Genomic DNA, 22,287 nt, shown 5'->3' with positions numbered 1-22,287 from the left:
GAGAGAGGGAGAGGGTGGGAAGATTTGGGAGAATGGCATTGAAACATGTAAAATATCATGTATGAAACGAGTTGCCAGTCCAGGTTCAATGCACGATACTGGATGCTTGGGGCTGGTGCACTGGGATGACCCAGAGGGATGGTATGGGGAGGGAGGAGGGAGGAGGGTTCAGGATGGGGAACACATGTAGACCTGTGGCAGATTCATTTTGATATTTGGCAAAACTAATACAATTATGTAAAGTTTAAAAATAAAATAAAATTTAAAAAAAAAGAAAATAATGTTTAATGTTAAATACTCCTAAATGTGAGAGTTGGACCATAAAGAAGGCTGAGCATCAAAGAACTGATGCTTTCAAACTGTGATGCTGGAGAAGATTCTTGAGAGTTCCTTGGACAGCAAGGAGATCAAACCAGTCAATCCTAAAGGAAATCAATCCTGAATATTCACTGGAAGGACTGATGTTGAAACGCCAATACTTTGACCACCTGATGCAAAGAGCCAACTCATTGGAAAAGATCCTGATGCTGGGAAAGATTGAAGGCATAAGTAAAAGGGGGTGACAGAGGATGAGATGGTTGGATGGCATCACCAACTCGATGAACATGTGAGCAAACTCCAGGACATAATGAAGGACAGGGAAGCCTGGCATGCTGCTGTCCATGAGGTTGCAAAAAGTCAGACATGACTTAGTGACTGAACAAAAAAATGTCTTTGGTTTAAACATAAAGACACTTTAAAAGAGGCAGAGAGCCCAGAGGAATGTAGTTATAAAAGCAGCAAACTGCTATGATAGGTTTTGCTATGTGCATGAGGCTATGGTCCATACAGCAAAAGTGCTAAGTCTACAATGGGCACCTTTTCAGGCCCCTCAGGTTCACCACATTTTGGTTTGGTCATGGCTCCGTGGAGACACTGCAGCCACCAACAACCCTAGCCTTAGGGTATCTTGAGCCCAGCTGACCAAGGTTTAGAAAAATCCTCCCAGCTTGCTTAGTTTAGAAACAAAGTGGGAATTCTCTCAAAAAACTCTACCTCAGGCACTAGAGGAAAGCAAAAGCATATACAAACTCCCATTTAAGCTGTTGCTTCAAACTGAACTAGAAGCCACTAGAAAAAGACACTAGAAAAAAAGCACAGTTCATGGAGTATCTGTGCCCCAAGTCTCTGGCCTCACCCAGTGTCTGAAAGGGAAGGAGATTTCCATTGTTAAGACCTTATTCTTTTTCCTCTTCTCTTGTTCATCGGGCTCCTCTCCAGGGAAGAGAGGTGCAAACATTCAGGCAATGCTTTCTAGTTAGAACAATTAACTGGCTACTGTGTCCCTCTGGCTGGAATAAAGATCACTGAGTGTCCCCAGATACACATCCCATCTGAGTCCTTTTCAGATAAATTGAAGTCTGTAAGAGTTCGGCCATTTCTGTCCCTTCTAAAGAGTACAAGAGGCATTTCCCCACAGTAAGAGAGATGGAAAGAAAAACAAGCACAGAAACACTTTTTTTTTTCATTTTGGTAACTCACAGACACTACTAATATACTGTATATTTCTGTGGAGTAGAAAAAAAAAGAAAATACCTTGAGTTTAGTTGATAAACTTGTTAAAGAGAATTTCGTTCATCCCAGTTTTGGTTCTCCCGTCTGTGAATATATCATGGCAGATGAAGGCAGAGTAAAATGAAGCAGAACACACTAACTTATAGGCAGGAAGGGAGTTAGAGGTGTTTGTGCTAACATAGAGGGAGAAGAACAGACACTGTCCATCCACAGATATTCTAGGGGCTTCCCTGGTGGCTCAAACGGTACAGAATCTGCCTGCAATGCAGGAGACCTGGATTCAATCCCTGGGTTGGGAAGATGCCCTGGAGAAGGAAATGGCAACCCACTCCACTTTCTTGCCTGGGAAATCCCATGGACAGAGGAGCCTGGCAGGCTCCAGTCCATGGGAGTCACAAGAGTCAGACAGGACTGAATGACTAAACCAACCAACCAAAGGACCAGGGAGAATCTACACCCAACACGGGCCTAATGTCCAAGTGCTCCAGAAACAATTGATGACTGAGTCCCACAGTGACTGTCCCCAAGGTGCAGGACTACAGACCTCTCCACTGGAACTCCTTGTGCTGTTATTTTCTTTCCAGGCTCAAGATCTTTACTTGAGGTCAAAAGACTGCTGGTCGGACAGCAATATTTCCCACTGTGTGCACAAACCAAGCCACAGGACAGCAGCAGCAGCAACATACTAGGCCACAAAGAGCAGTGACAAATGGGAAAAAGGATGGAGTGGTCTAGTTACTTAGCCAAGGATGCAGAATCAGGAAAAGCACCTCAACTTTACCCATTCCTGTTGTGCATGGCCAGGTCCAAACTGGTCAGCACCTGCCACCCACCTCTGTGAACTTTCAACATTCTCATATTGACTGAACATTCCCTACAGGGGGTATTTGATTTGGCTGCACACTCTAGTATTGCTTTGTAGCAACAAAATGATTGCTAGTAACATGAGAAGAGCCAGCAATGTAATTACCGTTAGTGAGGAGAAAGGTCTTTAATAAATAAATAAAAAGGACCAAGTGCCATCTTTTTGGCTTCTGCACTTAGTGGATTATTGGCAGCAAAGGGTAAAGCTTAGGCTGGTTCCTTTGTCTACCTGGTAACAGTTGATTTGCCTTCCCTTGTTTCCTGAAGATCAGTAAGGACCATGAACTAATCATTACTCTAGCCTATGCTACCTACATAAAATGGAATTCAAAACTTTAGATCTGTCACTCACAAATCTGTAATATACTCCCAGACCATACAGTCGTTCTGTTAGCCTGAAATCTAAAGGGAAAAAAAAAAGAGTCTGTGACACAAGCTTATGCGTTAAGGTGTGATTCTAGGTGGGCAAGAGTAAGGGATGGGGGAGTGAGAAGTGAGGAAAGGAGAGCCAAGAGTAGGAGTCATCTCTCCTCACCTGCAACTGACTGCTTGATCTCTGGGGACTGTTTTCCAAGAAGCCACATGAGCTGGCCTCACGAGAGTCAGTCTCAGAGAGGAGAAAAAGTAAAAGAATATGTCCACCAGTATACATCTCTCGATGGTCAACAGTTCATCCTGTGCGGCATTAACTCCCCGGCATCATCACGTTGTACGCACTGGGGCCCTGAGAGGCCACGTGGCATCCCAGGCCTCAGCATCAACCTGGGAGCATCAAGCAAAGAGACCAGAGGCCCACGATACAGATCTGAGCCAGGCCATTCAAGGCAGTACCTAGATGAAGCCAAGGGAAGTCCATGCAGAGCAAATCACCAACGGGGCTGGGACAGACGCGGGTGAAGCTGGGGGCGACTAAGGTGGCCCATAACAGGTGGCTAACACAGCCGCGCATATTCTAACTGCACTGACAAACAAGCACTTCTCTTGAAAGCTCTACTGCTGTTAAGCCTGTAGGTAACGGGAAGGTGCCTTCCATTCACTGTATTCCTGCACTGCTCTACAGACAGAAATCGGTCCTGGGACAGAGCCTATTTCTCTTAACTCAGCAGGTCTCAGCTAGCAAGCCCTGAACCCTGGTACTTCCTGTTATTGAGATGGCACTGGAGAAACAAAGGGAAAGCACAGGAATTTGAAAATACAGAATAAGATGGCAGGAACAAGCCAAATATATCAGGAATCACAATTAATGTGAATTGGAGTTAATGACAATTTTCAGTCTGGAGTTAAAAATCTAATTATATGCTGCTGATCAAAGAGATACCTAAAATAAAACTATACCAGGAGGATAAAATAAAGGGATATAAAAAGATTTGCCAGGTAAATGCTAACACAAAGAAACTGGCAAAGCCATCTTAATAGCAGATAAAATAGAATTCTGACCAAAAGCATTACAAGAGACAAAGAAAGATATATTATATGAATAAGGGAGATTGTATAGGAGAATAAAGAAAATATGGGCCACTAGACTGCTTATCATTGTCAACACATAGTGTTTTTGGCATTTAGCTCCCTTAAAAGACCTTATTTAATTCTCCTGTGTTGATACATACCCACCAGGGCCAGCTTCAAGTTTGCTTTGAAAAACTGGATTATATTAACAGTGCATGCATGCATGCTAAGTCACTTCAGTCATGTCTGACCCTGTGCGACCCCATAGATGGCAGCCCACCAGGCTCCTCTGTCCCTGGGATTCTCCAGGCAAGAATACTGGAGTGGGTTGCCATTTCCTTCTCCAATGCATGCATGCATACTAAGTCGCCTCAGTCGTGTCTGACTCTGTGCAACCCTATGGACGGCAGCCCACCAGGCTCCTCTGTCCAGAGGATTCTCCAGGCAAGAATACTGGAGTGGGTTGCCATTTCCTTCTCCTATATTAACAGTAGGCACTTGTATTCAGTAAAATATACTATTTAGGGTGAAAAGGTAAGTCACAGAGTGGGAGAAGGTATCAACAATGCATATATCCAGCAACTAGAACTCTCATATGCCGATGGTGAGAATCTAAATTTGTATAATTATCTTAGAAAACTATTTGGCAATATCTACTAAGCCTGAACATATGGTCCAATCATTGCACTCATGAGTACAGATCCAGTAAATATGCACACATATGTTACCAAAAGATATGTACAAGAATGTTCATTACAGCATTAAACATAAGAGCCAAAAACTGGAAACTCAACTCAAATATTCATCCACAGTAAAATGGTGAACAGAGGTAGTAATACTCATACAATGGAATGTATTACACAGCATGTAGATGAACTATGACTATACAAAACAACATGGATGAGGCTCACAGACAAAATGTTAACTGAGGAACACAGAAGAGCACATAATGGGAGCTTCTCCTTAAAGTTCATGAACAGGTGAAACTAATTCTTTGTTAGACGTCAGGGTATGGTAACTTTGGGAAGGAGGAAGTAGTGACCAGAAGGGGGATTTAAGAGAGCTTTTGGGCTGTTGATAAGGTCCTCTGTACTGATCTATTTACTGTTTAAACAAGTGAAGTCACCTTGTGAAAACTCATACCAAAGTTCTGGGTACTTTCTGGGATCTGTTATACTCTAATAAGCAGCTTTTTTTCACTGCAATCTATGATTTTGTGAAAATAACATATCTACACCTTCAGTTTTATACCAAATCACATATATTGCTGCCACCATTTTTATGCCATACTAAGAATTTTATCCTTTCCCCACCCCTACTCTTAGCTCAAGGCTCACAAACTTCTCTCCACGAATGCTCCCAGCTTATATTTGACCTGTACCAGAGTTAGTGGTTTCATGTACTTTTTAGAATTGTATGTTACTTGATGTTATTGCTGTGGATTTTTCTTTCTTTCAGATGCAACATGCAGCATTAAGAATGGCAGATGCAAGCAGTTTTGTAAAAGGGACACAGATAACAAGGTGGTTTGTTCCTGTACTGACGGATACCGACTTGCAGAAGACCAAAAGTCCTGCGAACCAGCAGGTCAAAATCTAAGTTGTTTTTTTAGTTCGGCAGATATGTTTTCCAAATCCATATTTGAACTTTTAGCACCCTACATAATTTCGTTCCTTGTTTTTACTTCCTTTTGAAATCACAGAAAAGACTAGTAGCATGGGCAAATTAATTTTTCAAATTGCACCATCATTTTTAATAGAAATTCTGTAATTGTCTTCCATCTTCTTTTCTGCACCCAATTTTCTTCTTTGACTTTTATATCATGAAGCAATTGATTTGTGTGATTTCTGCATGTATATCTATAATTCATGAAGTCAAATTAATGTAGTAATCCTGTAATAAAAAAAATAAAAGATACATATGTGCTTGACTGATAGGCTTCTATTATAAGGCTGGTGAATTTTAAGCATGATCTGTCCGAGCATGGCTGGTTTACACTGAAAAAGTTATTTTCTATCCTTCATTCTCAGCCTGAGTTTACACACTTGGCATCAGAATAGTTCTGACAACTATCTGTTCTGAGTTGTGTCAAGCTGATCAGCACAGTCAATCTATACAGCAGTGGACAAAGCAATGTTTCTCAGTTATGTCAACCATGCCACCATATTGACAGCTGACTGGTGTGTGGAGATCATCTCCACTCTTCACACTGCTCTTCTCTGGAAATAAGGGCAGCAGAAACTTGGATTTTTTTTTTTTTTTGATGTAGGCTCCACAGGATCAATTATATTTGATAAATGAAGGGCTTTTTTGAAGCAAACTAGATATAATTTCTTTTGCATTTCCAAAGCCTGATAGCTTATTAAATTGATACATTAAATCACACACCATTCCTCTGTAACTGGGTTTGATACCTATCTTAGCAATGAACCTGGCAGAGGAGATTAAAGAAAGAACCAGAAGACAAGAGTATATAGACTGCACTAAAATAAAGAGTCTAGTGCTTCAAAGACCTGCCTGTCTCCCATCCTTCTACCTGGTTCTTGACATACACAGCTTCAAACTAGCCTACCTAGGGAGAAGTACCTTTGAAACCTAATTTCCAGTGTAGACAGACAGCATAGTAGCTAAATCGTTTTAAGTCCTTTTCTGTTATAAGAAAGAGAAAAAACAGAGAACCACCTCCAACTATTAAGTGTTATTCTGAATATAACCTTAGTTTTAGCAGAATAAATAAGCCAAACCTAAAATAAACTTTTCTGCCTTTCAATAGTAATGGTCCCTTTTCTTGAGCCAATGTTGATGATTTATATTTATACATAAGTATTTTGAACTAATTTCCTGTTTTCCCAACCACATGCTGTCTTCATGATACTTTGCCACAGCTGGTTGCTATAGAAATGTCTGTTATAAGGAATATGGATAAAAGGAAAGTGAGAAATGAAATGTGAAGTGATTTTGCTTGACTACAAATTTCCATTCTGCTTCTCCCCAGTGTATCAGTAGATGACTTCTTTTCTTTAGGAAATAAACCAACCCAAGGTAAATGGTAGCCAGTGCCCAGGTAGATGTGGTGGTTATAATCATATTAATAATTTATTTAGTTAATACTCAACAGCCAGGTAATTAAATCACAATGACCTCTCCCCAATGGATACCTAAATTCCACCTTGGAATCTTGAAGGCATTTTGGTCTACAAAAGAAGTCCTGGAAATTCCCTGGCAGTCCAGTGTGCAGGACTCTGCATTCTCACTGCCAGAGGCCTGGGTTTGATCCCTGGTTAGGAAACTAAAATCCCAAAAGCCATGCAGTGTGGCCTCAAAAAAGAAAAAATGAAATCTTGTTAACAATAAGGAGCAGACATCCCATTTACCAAATTCTAAAATCAAGGTTATATGGCACCAATCCCCAGACTTCCATTCAAGGACAGTACCTGGAAACAAAACTTTTTCATAAAGAAACAGGAAGTCATTGGACTTCATGTAAGTGAAAGTGAAGTCGCTCAGTCGTGTCTGATTCTTTGTGACCCCATGGACTGTAGCCTACCAGGCTCTTCCATCCATGGGATTTTCCAGGCAAGAATACTGGAGTGGGTTGCCATTTCCTTCTCCAGGACATCTTCCCGACCCAGGGATTGAACCCGGGTCTCCCACATTGTAGGCAGACACTTTACTGTTTGAGCCACCAGGGAAGATAAAGTCTTAGGAAATTTGATTTGGGAACACCTCTTCTGTTTCTGTAAAGATGACAGATTCCTGAGCCAAATGTCCCTTTCATGAAGCGTTTGAAAACTTTTCCATGGAAATAATGCAATTAACCTCTTAGTTTGAGACTATATTCATTGATTCAATTTTTTAAAAACTATCGATGGGCTTGCTTCTCAGACATGACAAGGATGGGCCTCACTCCAGACTTTTGTCTGCTAGCCAATGAGAAATACTAGAATACTAATTTTTTTTTTCCATTTGTCTAGTGCAATTTCCCTGTGGACGAGTCTCTGTCTCACATATTTCTAAGAAGCTCACCCGTGCTGAGACTATTTTTTCCAATATGAACTATGAAAATTCTTCTGAAGCTGAACTAATTTGGGATAATGTCACTCAAAGCAACCAATCATTCGATGAGTTCAGTCGTGTGGTTGGTGGAGAAGATGCTGAAAGAGGTCAATTCCCTTGGCAGGTACTCAGTGTTGATGGTGTGTCAAAACTGGAGCCCAGTGGAAAAGGGACGGGCCAGGTGGAGGCTGAGACTAGACATCAGTCAGACCTATTGGGATGAGGGAAGTGTTTAGGCAGGTTTCAGCACAAAGTAGGATGAGGAAATTCCCATAGGTGAGGAGCTGCTCAGAGAGAAATCCAGAGACAGCTACCACACAAGGCCAAGGAGAGTTTGGCATCAAGGACATGGCATAACAGGATTTCTAACAAGCAACGAGGATGTCTGGAAGCGAGGTCACCAGTACTGGGGCTCTGGGTACTACTTCAGCTTCAGCCCCTGGGAGAACTGGACAGAGTCAGAAAGTCTCTAGGTCCAGAGAAACTGGAGTATTTCGAAGGCATTTTTAAAAGAACTCAGGAAGGATTAAGGCAAGAACTGGGGTACTGGACCCAGGCAGGGCATAGGAGGTAGGGGTTTGGTCCAAGGCTGTAGTTCTCAAGGTGTGGTAGCATCAGATTCACCTTGGAACTTGTTGGGACTGTACATTTTCATGCTGTGCCCCAGACCTACAGGAATCAGCAACTCTGGGGGTAGGACCCAGCAATCTGAGCACAAACAAGCCCTTCAGGTTATTCTGACACACTGTACAACTGGAAACTCACTGGTCCAAGGGAAACAAACTTGTTATAGCAGCTAGGGTGTGTGTGTGTTAGTGGCTCAGTTGTGTCTGACTCTTTGCAACCCTGTGGACATTAGCTCACCAGACTCCTCTGTCCATGGGATTTCCCAGGCAAGAATACTGGAGTGGGTAGCCATTCCCTTCTCCAGGGGATCTTCCTGACCCAGGGATCAAACCCAGGTCTCCTGCATTTCAAGCAGATTCTTTACCATCTGAGCCACCAGGGAAGCCCAGCAGCTAGGGTCCAAAACACCAAATAGTGGACTCATGGTACCTAGTCCCACATTTCTCCAGGTGTGATCTGCAGACAACACACATGAGAATCACCTGTCCATGTTTTTGAGGTAACCAAGGGCTAGATTTGAGACCCATCATTACAAATCTTTTCATGTCTTCCTTGCTGCACACTTAATAGTGAGTGCACCTGTTGTCTCCTTCCTATCAGCCTAGGTAAGGTCATCTGGAGTGTTCAAGATCACTGATCCCCACACACATTTACTCGCTATTTCATCCTTATGAAGTAAGATTACTGACTGTAGAGGTACCAAGCACCAGGTTTCAGTCTTGTCTTTTCCAAATGTGAAGAGCCATGCTACTCTCTAGGATACTCCAGAAAGACCCTGTCACACTTTCACACTGATTCCTTCCTCACCAGAGAAGCTCTCTCTCCACATCCACTGCACCCAATTTCTCACAAACAGTGACTGGGTTTCAAAAGCAGCAGATAAACTGAATATACAAGTCACTTTTAGGGACGTCCCTGATGGTCCAGTGATTAAGAATTCACAATCCCAATGCAGGGGGCCCAGGTTCAATCCTTGGTCAGGAAACTAAATTCCACATGACTTAACTAAATTTTCTGCATGCTGCAACTAAGACCCGGCACAACCAAATGGAAATTAAAAAAAAAAAAAAAGTTTAAATTCACTTTTAGACACAGACAAAACAGTAAAAAAAATACAACAAAAAACAAAAAAAAAAGAATGTCTCCCCATTTATGGATGAGCCAACTACCACCATTTCACAGTTAATCTGCAAGGTGGAAATACCTGATTTGATTGCAGACCTGACTGCAACACCCCTGCTGAAGGCCAAGCATCAAGAGAAAGTAAGCAACAGCTGTAGTTGCAACACCACCCAGAAAAGATTCAAAATGCTGCTGTGTCAGTAAAAGGGGATGGGGAATCACACGACCACGTGGGTGAAGCAGTCTGGCAAAGAGGCCCAGATAGAGTTCAGTTTCCTATCAGCAAAGGTTCGTCTAGTCAAGGCTATGGTTTTTCCTGTGGTCATGTATGGATGTGAGAGTTGGACTGTGAAGAAGGCTGAGCACCAAAGAATTGATGCTTTTGAACTGTGGTGTTGGAGAAGACTCTTGAGAGTCCCTTGGACTGCAAGGAGATCCAACCAGTCCATCCTAAAGGAGATCAGTCCTGGGTGTTCACTGGAAGGACTGGTGCTGAAGCTGAAACTCCAATACTTTGGCCACCTCAGGCGAAGAGTTGACTCATTGGAAAAGACTCTGATGCTGGGAGGGATTGGGGGCAGGAGAAGGGGACGACAGAGGATGAGATGGCTGGATGGCATCACTGACTCGATGGACGTGAGTCTGAGTGAACTCCGGGAGTTGGTGATGGACGGGGAGGCCTGGCGTGCTGCGATTCATGGGGTCGCAAAGAGTCGGACACGACTGGGCAACTGATCTGATCTGATCTGAACGAATAATTTGAACAAACTGGAAACGTCTAACCTGTTCAAGAAAAGGGTTAGGTGAGCTGTTGGCTGGCGAGAGCTTAAGGGCCACAAGAGCAAGGGGGCGACGACTTTTTCTTGGAGGATTTACGGATGCAAGTTCCAGGCAGGCAGGTGGACCCTGCTTCCGGTGAAGAAAGGCCGTTCCGGCCACTTGGGTCAGTCACGGGAGCCGGGCAGCTTGGGGAGCAGATCTGTTCGAGCAGATGCTCCTGGGATTGTTGACTTGAGGCACTGCTCTGTCCCAAGAACCGCAGCAGCGGGACAAGGCCATCCCAGACCATCGAGGGACCGGGCTCACCTAATGGGAGATGAGACAGGGCAGGCTAGAGACCGTGGCCACCCCGCCCCGCTCTGAGACCCTAAGAAGCGAGCTCACCTTTTGCGTGGCTGTCAGCGGCCGTGTGCATGCTTACCTTATTATAGGGCTTTCAGTTCAACTTCCCCGCTGGAGGCAAAGCCACTGCAGATGCAGCTGGTTGGCCACAGGCGCTTCCCAGAACCCCCTGCGTTCCCGGCTGCTCCGACCTCCGACCCCCAAGGTCAAAGGCGCAGGCAGACTTGACCAATCTCTGACCTCTAATCCCGCATCACAGCGACAGAGGGTCTGAGAGAGAAGCAGAGGGGTGAGACCAGTTACCTGCATTTTCCTTCCAGATGCCCAGCTCTGGGTTCAGGGCCCCTGGAGAACTCGGGTACTCTGCAGAGCCACTCAGGAGCCGAGAGAGGAAGCTAGAGGGTTGACTGCAGTATATAGGAACAGAAAGGCTATTTCCTAGAGTCGGTATATCCTTGGCAGGGTGAGCGACTAAAACAGAACTCGAATTTCATACAGCTACAAAGGGAAGCTATGAGATATGTGAACATTAGAGAAAACAGGGAAATCGCAACACCTATATTACAAGACTACCTTCATCAACAGCTTAAAAGTCAGAAATTGGAGGAAGCAGCACTGAGTTTCAGCTTTCTAAACCTCTCACTTGCTTTTGGTCCTCTTCGCTTGACCCTGCCAGCCAATAATTCTGAGCATGCGTGAACCTGCCCCCAAGAGCTCCACCCTCCTCTTCTGCTTTGAGTTAGGATCTGTCTGTCCTGGATGGGATGTGCCTGGTCTTTCTCTTTTGGTTTATCATGGGCCTCAGGTTCCGTATTAGCCATAAGTATCAGATAAGGCAATGGCACCCCACTCCAGTACTCTTGCCTGGAAAATCCCATGGACGGAGGAGCCTGGTGGGCTGCAGTCCATGGGGTCGCTAGGAGTCGGACACGACTGAGCGACTTCACTTTCACTTTTCACTTTCATGCATTGGAGAAGGAAACGGCAACCCACTCCAAGTGTTCTTGCCTGGAGAATCTCAGGGACGGGGGAGCCTGGTGGGCTGCTGTCTATGGGGTTGCACAGAGTCGGACACGACTGAAGCGACTTAGTAGCTGCAGCAGCATTGTATGTTTAAGCTGAGCTACATGGCTCAGATGGTAAAGAATGTGCCTGCAATGCAGGAGACCTGTGTTCGATCTCTGGGTGGGGAAGATTCCCTGGAGAAGGGAATGGCTACCCACTCCAGTATTCTTGTGTGGAGAATCCCATGGACAGAGGAGCCTGACAGGCTACAGTCCATGGGGTCGCAAAGAGTCGGACACAACCGAGAAACTCACACTTTCACTTTTCATTGTATGTTTAATCATTTGAAGGTCATTCACTTTTCATTGTATGTTTAATCATTTGAAGGTCATTCTATGAGACTGAGAACGCCAGAATACAAATGGAAACCAAGTGGTTCAGTTCAGTTCAGTTCAGTCGCTCAGTCGTGTCCGACTCTTTGCGATCCCATGAATTGCAGCATGCCAGGCCTCCCTGTCCATCACCAACTCCCAGAATTCACTCAAACTCATGTCCATTGAGTCGGTGATGCCATCCAGCCATCTCATCCTCTGTCGTCCCTTTCTTCTCCTGCCCCCAATCCCTCTCAGCATCAGAGTCTTTTCCAATGAGTCAACTCTTCGAATGAGGTGGCCAAAGTATTGGAGTTTCAGCTTTAGCATCAGTCCTTCCAAAGAACACCCAGGACTGATCTCCTTTAGGATGGACTGGTTGGATCTCCTTGCAGTCCAAGGGACTCTCAAGAGTCTTCTCCAACACCACAGTTCAAAAGCATTAATTCTCAGCTTTCTTCACAAGTGGTTAAGCTTTCTTTAATCCTTTATATTGTTGTTGTTTAGTTGCTCAGTTGTGTCCAACTCTTGCGACCCCGTGGACTATAACCCACCAGGTTCCTCTGTCCATGGGATGGATTCTCCAGGCAAGAATACTGGAGTGGGTTGTACCTACCCAGACCCAATTCTTTCCATTTGATTAGAACACACCCCCATGGCAGACAACAAGTAGTTACCATCTGTATACACCGGAACTTTCTCTTTCTCCTGGTGGGTGGGTGGGTGGGGGTGGATATTGGGAGGAAGATAAGATATTACATGAACTTCCTAAGACTATATATATATCTTCACTTGAAAAGATATTCCTCTATTTTTCTTAGCTCAGATTATACAGTTCCAATTAGCAGAAATGAAAACATGACATATGTAATCTCATCTGGCCCCACAAAACTATTTTGGACAGAACATTTAGAGAATTCTTCTTTAGGATGGTTTGATGAAGTCTATTTCAATGACTGGGTTTCCCTGGTGGCTCAGATGGTAAAGCATCTGCCTGCAATGCAGATGTCAGTACTAGTCTAGTTAACCATTAAAAGCCAAAAGTGATCCTCCCTTCTGTGCTCAGAAAAATGAAGTAGGGCCAAGGGCTGGGTGAATCACACCTGTAGGCTTAATAAGCCATACATCGTGTAGAAATGGTTTTGCTCTTTATACATAAGAGAACAAGTATGCAAAGAAAAATTGTTAAGAGGTGGCTAGGTAGGGAGAGTAAGAGTTTACTGAAATGACAGAGAAAGGTCAAGTTTGAGTTAAAAGGTTAAAAAAGGAACAAAAGGGGAGCAGCTATTACTTTAGGCTGGCATTGTCAGTGAAGAACATCAAAATAGATATGTGAATGTGTATTTTGCAGATGTATGTGGGTGTGTTTGGTGTGTATCTGTGCATGTGTGAAAGAGAAAATGTGCTTCTGTTAGGATATGACAAACATTAAAATGTTTGACAGATCAGCACTCGGACACCTTGCTCAGAACATATGCTTTCCCATTTTTCCGATCGTTCTCCAAAGTGATGTCATATAAGAACTTGTCCTTGGCCATGCAGACAGCTCATTCCCAAAGAGCTAACATTTAGATAGCTGTGATCCTGAAGTAGTCAAGTAAACATTCCGAAACAAAGTCATTTGAAATATTTTTAAATGCAAATGTATTTTAGGGCTTTTTCTTGGCAAAGATGTTTACCAAAGTTTCTAATACTAATCAGGAATGGGCAAAAAAAAAAAAACAAACACTCTTCAGGCTTGAAAGGACACAACTGTATTTCTCAGCCATCCACCAGAACAGCATAGGAGCTCCAGGCAGCAAGTCTTTGGCAGGAATCAGACTAGCTACAACATAGTCTCTGTGCCCGAGGCTGTGGCTATCATTCACTCTGGCCTAACTAGCCCATTAAGCTGAGAGATGTCCAATTCGCCTCTCATATAGAGGGTAAGCACCATTATATCATTGTATATGAATGCTTAACTCCTGTTACTTGAGCAGATGTATTCAGTTGTAGTCATGAGGCCCGGTAAAGAACAGTGTTGTGCAAATTCGCCTGGTGAGGATACTCACCTGAGGTCTGGGCCAGTTTCAAGAACTGGTGACCAGTGCAGTTTCAGGGCCCTGTCTTCCAAAGGGTCCCGCATTTGTAGCTCAATGCTTTGCATTTGTGTTTTATAACTCAAGTTCAATGAGACAATGGAGCATGCGTGCGCTGGTAACCTGGAACCTCAAGTCACTGCAGGCTCACCTCTCAGTACCGTGCAGGGGTGGACTCTTGACCTCCCTCTCCCCTGTCCCCTGGTGCCTTGGCTAGCTCTCTCTGTCTTCCCTTTCCCCAGCCGCCCAATGACCACTGCCACCGCCAACCTTTGGCACACTGCCATATGCCCCCTCCTCACTGCCAGCAGCTACTGTTGTCATCCTCCTCCAGCATAGGCACACAGAGAGTTGAAGCTGGGTGCCTAGACTCTATGCCATTTGAGGAAGGGGCATGGCCACATGGCATCTCACATGGCCAGAAATGCGTCCTAGCACATTTGGAGGGGGAGTAACGGGGGCAAACCTCTTGCCTCCCTTCATTCCAGGAACTGAACATATCCTGACACGCAAGTTGAAATCCCCTGGGAGTCACCATTGGCTGTTGATTGCTTCAGTGAACCAGTGGGAAGGGAAGATGGCACCAGGGCACCAGCACAGGGATGGTGGGAGAGGGGACCTGGCAGCTGAGAGCTGCATTTGTGAGTGCCTGTTCAGTGCCCCTGGGCACCTGTGAGTGCCTGCACTCACCCAGTGGCTATGCCCCACACATGAGGGAGCCCAACTTTAAATAGTAAATTCACAACACCATGATAGGTTGTGAGACACCACAGAAAAAAAGCAAAACTGTTTTATTTTAGTATCTTCCATGACAATTTTTCCTAGCTTGAACAAGGGGACCTGCATTTTCATTTTGCAACAAGCCCCGCAAATTATGCAGCCAGCTCCTCCTGGAGTAATCACTTTTAAAACATAAAGGTCACCAAGCCATGGAAATTCTGAAACAGAATTTCTCGAATTTAATTATGCATAAGGATATTCTGGAGATCTGCATTTTTCTCCATCCCATGCAGGAAATATTCTGATGAAATCTGGGTGGGCTCCCAAAGCTGCATTTTATAAGCACCCCAGATGCAATTGGTCCACCAAGCACACTAGGAGAAATACTGGGTGCTTAGAAGCCTCACCACTAACTAATCTTAACTAACTGCATATCTAAACCTCGGTTTTCTCATCTGTATGGATGTGTCACTCCACAAAGTGTTGTGAGTATTAAATGTACATGAAACACTTAGCACAATGATTTGTCCATAGTGAGCAAGACAGATTCAAAAGAAAATTAAGATCATTGTTGAGTCTGGACGGTGGGTGAACTGGTGTTTATTATGTTGTGTGAGTTTTCCTATATTTTTATTTTTCAACATGAAAAACGACAGCTAGAATGAGAGGGAAACCTGTGTTAGAAAAGAGGGTCAGAGGCTTGCAGTGAGTCAGCCCCATAGGTCTCCATGTGGGAGGCTAGTGCTTTAGTGTCTAGGATTAGCCAGGGTTCAATAAATAGAATTCAGGACAAAAAGCATCTTCACTAGAATATGCCCCCAAGGACCTTCTCAAACTCACACTGGAAAGGAGTGACCACCCCTTTTTCCTAGTTTATTATGAATGGGCTTATGCCTGAGGCTGTATGTGCTTCAGTAAAAGGGCAGCAGTGCCCACAAAGGGTTTCCAAATGTTGAGTGTGCCCTCTAGTGTTCATACTTCCCAACTTTCTTCCTGAAGAGGTGGACCAAGGCCCTTGCATACACAGGAAGTGAAAATTCTCCAAGTTGATCTAGACATTGAGGTGGTAAAAATATCCATAGTCCACTCTGGTTATATGACGAATGTGTAGATGAAAGAATGGATTGGCCTCTTATCTAATCACACCCAGGCTCAAGGTAGTGCTCAAACATCTCTGTCCCCAAATCAAACATAGCTTAGTAGATCTTTTAGGACAGGGCAGCTTACAGATCCAGTGAGGGGAGGTGGAGATAGTAGCGGGGAGGCCAGAAGGAGTGCACAAGTTCAGCTGTTGCCCCCTGCCTGAATTGGCATAGCACAGCCATGAAGTCTCATTTCATATCATTCTTGTTGAGAAAGGGCTTGAAAAGATCTCCTGGAAAAGTCAGTAGTTTTTCTTTCAAATGCTCTATGGCAAGCAGATTTCCTCGTACATGGACAGGAGACACAGTAATCACTTGATCTCCAGGAGTCAAGTCAGTGCGTTTCTGAATATACCAGCCATATCCCCAAGAAGCAATTTATGCTATCAGAGAACCTGACTTGCCTGAAAAAGAAATCCAAGGACCCCACATCATCCAAAGAAGCTATTTCCTCCTAGTTGCCTCTTCTAGCACTCCCCCTGGCTATCACTGCTCACTGGCTATCACTACTCATTCTCTTCAAGACAGTTTCAGAAATGGCTTTTTTGATTGTGCTCCAGGAACACTAAGACATCTTCAAAACTGACACTTGCCAGAAACACTCCACTTCAGCCAGCACCTAGAAGCCAACTTTTTGCTCACTCCTCTAAACAGCACACGTATTTTGTTGTTGCTGTTGTAGATCAAATATATTATGTAGTAAGATTCATCATTTTGTTTCCACAGGTCCTTTTGCATGGTGAAATTCCTGCATTCTGTGGAGGTTCCATCGTTAATGAAAAATGGGTTGTAACTGCAGCCCACTGCATCAAGCCTGGTGTTAAAATTACTGTAGTTGCAGGTAAATAAACAAGGGATGGTAATTGTTTGCAACAGCCCTAGATCTTCTATATGACTGCTATATCATTTGGGTGTTGGTTTAGTCGCTAAGTCACGTCCAACTCTTGTGACCCACGGACTGTAGCCTGCCAGGCTCCTCTGTCCACGGGAGTTCCCAGGCAAGAATACTGGAGTGGGTTGCCATTTCCTTCTCTAGGGAATCTTCCTGATCCAGGGATTGAACCCCCGTCTCCGGCATTGCAGGCAGATTCTTTACCAACTGAGCCACCAGGGAAGCCCATATCATATTTTATTAGAGTCTATTAAGATCATTGCCAAATAAGTTGAACTAGTGGTAGAGAGGCCATCTTTTCAAAATCCAACTTATTCCATCCTTATTTTTATTATTATTTTTTGGCCACACCACACAGCATGTGGGATCTTAGTTCCCCAGTTCAGATCAGTTCAGTTCAGTCGCTCAGTCATGTCCGACTCTTTGCAACCCCATGAATCATGGCATGCCAGGCCTCCCTGTCCATCACCAACTCCCGGAGTTCACTCAAACTCATGTCCATCAAGTCGGTGATGCCATCCAGCCATCTCATCCTCTGTCGTCCCCTTCTCCTCCTGCCCCCAATCCCTCCCAGCATCAGAGTCTTTTCCAATGAGTCAACTCTTCGCCTGAGGTGGCCAAAATATTGGAGTTTCAGCTTCAGCACCAGTCCTTCCAGTGAACACCCAGGACTGATCTCCTTTAGGATGGACTGGTTGGATCTCCTTGCAGTCCAAGGGACTCTAAAGAGTCTTCTCCAACACCACATATGCAGATGACACCAGCCTTATGGCAGAAAGTGAAGAGGAACTAAAAAGCCTCTGATGAAAGTGAAAGAGGAGAGTAGAAAAGTTGGCTTAAAGCTCAACATTCAGAAAACTAAGATCATGGCATCTGGTCCCATCACTTCATGGGAAATAGATGGGGAAACAGTGGAAACAGCGTCAGACTTTATTTTTGGGGGCTCCAAAATCACTGCAGATGGTGATTGCAGCCATGAAATTAAAAGATGCTTACTCCTTGGAAGGAAAGTTATGACCAACCTAGATAGATCCCCAACCAGGGATCAAACTCAAGCCCCCTGCATTGGAAGGTGGACTCTTGACCAATGGACCACCAGGGAAATCCCTCTGCATCATTCTTTTGGCAGACCTTTACTAGCACTCATCTCAGTGCAAATATACTTATCTATTGATGTGTCCATTTCCCCACCAGACTGAGCCTTTGAAAAAGCCATGTCATTTCACTGGTGCTTGTATCCTTACCCCTGGCACAAGCTGTAACCTGCCCTCAATTGACATTTGAATGAATGACTAAATGAATGTATTATCTGTACTCAAAAAAAGCAGTCCAAATCCTTGAAATTGGGAATGAGTTTGAGCAAGCTCCAGGAGTTGGTGATGGACAGGAAAGCCTGATGTGCTGCAGTCCATGGGGTCGCAAACAGACATGACTGAGTGAACTGAACTGAAGATAATTCATAACAAGTCAATTCATTATCACCTGTGAACAGGATGAGACTTGTAAACAGCATGGGTAAACAGATCCATCTATCTGATGGTCCTGAATGGCTTTTTGCTCTGAAAAGTATGCATTGGCCCTCAATTAAGTTTTACCAAAATCGTAACAATACAAGAATAAGATATTTGACACTTGATTGGCAGGTAACTCAAAGGTGACAAGTGGACACTTGAAGAATCTGCTTCTTTATGTGAAAGGTGATATGTGACTGAAGAGAAATTTATTTTCAGTGGGTGAATATAAGCTGCCAGCTAAAGACAGGGGCTTCCCTGGTGGCTCAGTCAGTAAAGAATCCACATGCAATGCAGGAGACTGCCTGTAGCGCAGGAGACTGGGGTTCGATCCCTGGGTCAGGAAGATGCCCTGGAGAAGGAAATGGCAACTCATTACAACATTCTTGCCTGGGAAGTCCCATGTGCAGAGGAGCCTGGTGGTCTCTAGCCCATGGGGTCCCAAGAGTCAGACACAACTGAGTGACTAAACCACCACAAGGAAGTGATGCTAGATAGGCACTTGGAAAATGTGTTTCTTTGTGGGAGAGACTGTGGCTCAAAAAGACATTTATTTTCTATAGGTGAGCATAACACAGAGAAGCCAGAACCTACAGAGCAAAAGCGAAATGTGATCCGTGCTATTCCTTACCACGGCTACAATGCATCTATTAATAAGTACAGCCACGACATTGCCCTCCTGGAGCTGGATGAACCCTTAGAGCTAAATAGCTATGTAACCCCTATTTGCATTGCTGACAAGGAATACACGAACATCTTCCTTAAATTTGGTTACGGTTATGTGAGTGGCTGGGGCAAAGTCTTCAACAGAGGGAGGTCAGCCTCAATTCTTCAGTACCTGAAAGTTCCACTTGTTGACCGAGCCACGTGTCTTCGATCCACGAAGTTCACCATCCACAGTCACATGTTCTGTGCCGGCTACCATGAGGGAGGTAAAGATTCATGCCAAGGAGACAGTGGGGGACCCCATGTTACCGAAGTGGAAGGTACCAGTTTCTTAACTGGAATTATTAGCTGGGGTGAAGAGTGTGCAATGAAAGGAAAATATGGCATATATACCAAGGTGTCCCGGTATGTCAACTGGATTAAAGAAAAAACAAAGCTCACATAAAGAAAAATGTATTTCCAAGGCTGACATATTTGGAATTGAAGATGGACATAAATTTACTAACTAACATATTTGGAATTGAACATGGACATAAATTTACTAACTAATCACTTTCTTTAGATTTGAGTATATACCTTCTATGAATATTCCTTTTTCTCTTTATGGGGAGAAGTCTAGCTAGACTTCATATTTTACTAGAATAAGTAGATAATAAAATGTAATCACTAGAGAAACTACTGTGGTGGGAAATTGTGGCCATTCCTTCAGGTCCAGCCCTTGACCAAATTGTGAAGTTAAGTTCTTAATCCTGCCCATCAGGCATTGTAGTTCTCCACCGGAGCAACTCACTGCTTCTCTGTCCTTAGCAGCATTCCACATGCCAGATCTTTCTAACATCCCCCCACCAAGTTAAAATTTATTGGATCTGTATCCAGGATATTTGGTCTAGTCCATCATAAGGCCAGCCCCACATTCATCCAGGAAGAACATAGGAGCAGCTGAGAGATTAAAAGTCATGGGAAACACTACTTCTTTTTCAATATCCTTATTCCTGCATCCTTTATCCTTTCCACCTCCTATTGCCCAAATCACTTTTTCTCTTTCTGTCCCCTTTTGCCTACATAGGCATTAAAGGAAGGAAAGGAAGCGTTGTACTGTTTTACTGCTGTGCACCTATCAAACCCAGATTTGCTCTCAGTTTGGTCTTGGGCCACCTTTTCATCACACCGAGATAAAGTAAGGTGCCTGATCTTGGAGGAAAAGTTCCTCTCAGACAGTCACATTATTAAAATAATACATAATGGAAGGAATGACCCATCAGAGTAGCTTCCTATGGACTTGTAATTGTGTTGTTATGGAGGTTTGACTAGACATGGTTCCATGAAGGCAAACGGGCATGTTATTATAACCAAGAAAACTGACATATAGCCAGGTGAGTTGACAGTCAGTTTGCAAGTAGAGTGAACAGTGTCTTCAAGAAAACTCATTGGTGTGTCTCCAGTGTTGTTCTTGGCTAAGGAAGAAATTGCTCAGACCAGAAAACACGAGCATCATGCCTCCTCAACTGGCATATTGCTACAGTGGAGAGGGCTGCACCTGGCTTACAGACATGTATCGTTCCCATGAGCCAGCAAACTCCCTTTTGCTGGTTCCATGCTCACCAGACCACTTTTTTTTGTTATAATTAGGCCTTCTATATTATATTCTCTAGAGGGTTATTGACCAACCAATATATCAATCAATCACATCAATATTTTGATTAGACTATTTCCCTTTGTGAATTAAACTGATGTTCTGATTCACACCTTGGCTTTTCATTAATTTGGTTGATGTGAATAATTTACCCTGCATGTGATTACATGTGGAACTACTGACAACACCATGTTTTGGACCACTTTGACCCAACCAAGCTGCTGCTGCCCCTGCCCACATGTTACCCCCATCCAGGCCTCACACTTGCTGATTTATTTCAACTTACTCTCATTAATCCCTGTTTTCCCTTGAGTTTTTCAAATACAAATATCAATAAATGTAGTTTTCAATTCCTCAAAAAGTGTTTTTTGTTGAATCATTCAAAGAGAGGGCTCCCAAATACTACATTTGGCAGTACACTCAAAAGAATGCATCCAAATGCCATATGACACAGCAGAGATTTGATGCTCTGTTGTCACGCAGCTTTCATGGGAGGCAGTGTGTGCTGTGTCCTGGTGAGGACAGTGGTCTGGATCCACACAGAACAGAATTGAGTCTAAATATTTGTGAATATGGCCTTGGATAAGTCACTCCACATTTTAAAGAGATTTTTATTTACTTGGCTGTGCCAGGTCTTAGTTGCAGCATGTGAAGTCTTACTCCCTGACCAGGGATCAAACCCACGTCTCCTGCATTGGGAGCACAGAGTCTTAGCCACTAGACCACCAGGGAAGTCCTAGTCACTCTACATTTTGTGCCTTGACTTCTGCATTGTGTAATGATAGAGTTTGACAGGATGCTCTCCAAGGGCCCTTGTTGACCTTGTGATAATCAGTGAGTTCATGTTCTTCCATTCTTTTATTCAACAAATATTCAAGGAGTGATTACTGTATGCCAACCTCCAATAGTGTTTATTACATTTGAGTTCACATTTATATAGTTTGTGAGTTAACTAAAATAATGTATGTGAATTGCCTTGTTGTCGCCTACTATGCTACTACACAATAGTTGCTCAGTAAATGTTAGCTAAATCTGAATCCATGTTTATCCCACAATAGGAATTACTCTTGTATTGAGTATCAGGAGAAGAGGCCAAACTTAAATAAAAATAATGCCTAGCATTGAGGTTTCATGAACAAACAAAAGAAATCAATTTGGCTTATTGTTGGCTAAAGGAGAGAGGAGACACTGTGATTATCCACCTTAGGTTTGAGTAGGACACTGATTCATGTATGGAAACGCGTTACTTCACATTTGAACGAAGCAAGGTCTGTAGCCCCAGCGCTCTGCGATTGGTAAAAGAGAGCCACTGGCCTTGTTGCCATGGAGACCACCCTTTACAAAGAGAGCAATGGGGGCGTGGTCTTACACTTCCTGTGATTGGTCTTCCCTGTGGCAGAGGGAGGAGCTCCTGGGCCCACCAGTCTCGAGCCACAGTCTTTTATCCCGAGTTCAAAAATGACTGCATTCTTGAAGAG

At 43.8% G+C, this 22,287-nt stretch overlaps 1 protein-coding gene across 1 annotated transcript in view; it reads left to right on the top strand.

The window, feature by feature from the left end:
* F9 (coagulation factor IX) overlaps window positions 1–21,170 on the top strand; it is a 34,951-nt gene extending 13,781 nt beyond the window's left edge. Inside the window, exons 5-8 of the mRNA XM_025275921.3 lie at window positions 5,323–5,451; window positions 7,839–8,044; window positions 16,834–16,948; window positions 19,074–21,170. Of these exons, the coding sequence (XP_025131706.2) occupies window positions 5,323–5,451; window positions 7,839–8,044; window positions 16,834–16,948; window positions 19,074–19,621 (998 nt within the window). The 3' untranslated portion in view covers window positions 19,622–21,170. The remainder of the gene's footprint in view (window positions 1–5,322; window positions 5,452–7,838; window positions 8,045–16,833; window positions 16,949–19,073) is intronic.
* Window positions 21,171–22,287: the final 1,117 nt, after the last annotated feature.

The sequence above is a fragment of the Bubalus bubalis genome, chromosome X (genome assembly GCF_019923935.1).
Source record: "Bubalus bubalis isolate 160015118507 breed Murrah chromosome X, NDDB_SH_1, whole genome shotgun sequence".
NCBI lineage: Eukaryota > Metazoa > Chordata > Mammalia > Artiodactyla > Bovidae > Bubalus > Bubalus bubalis.
This window is presented reverse-complemented; position numbering and strand designations above follow the sequence as displayed.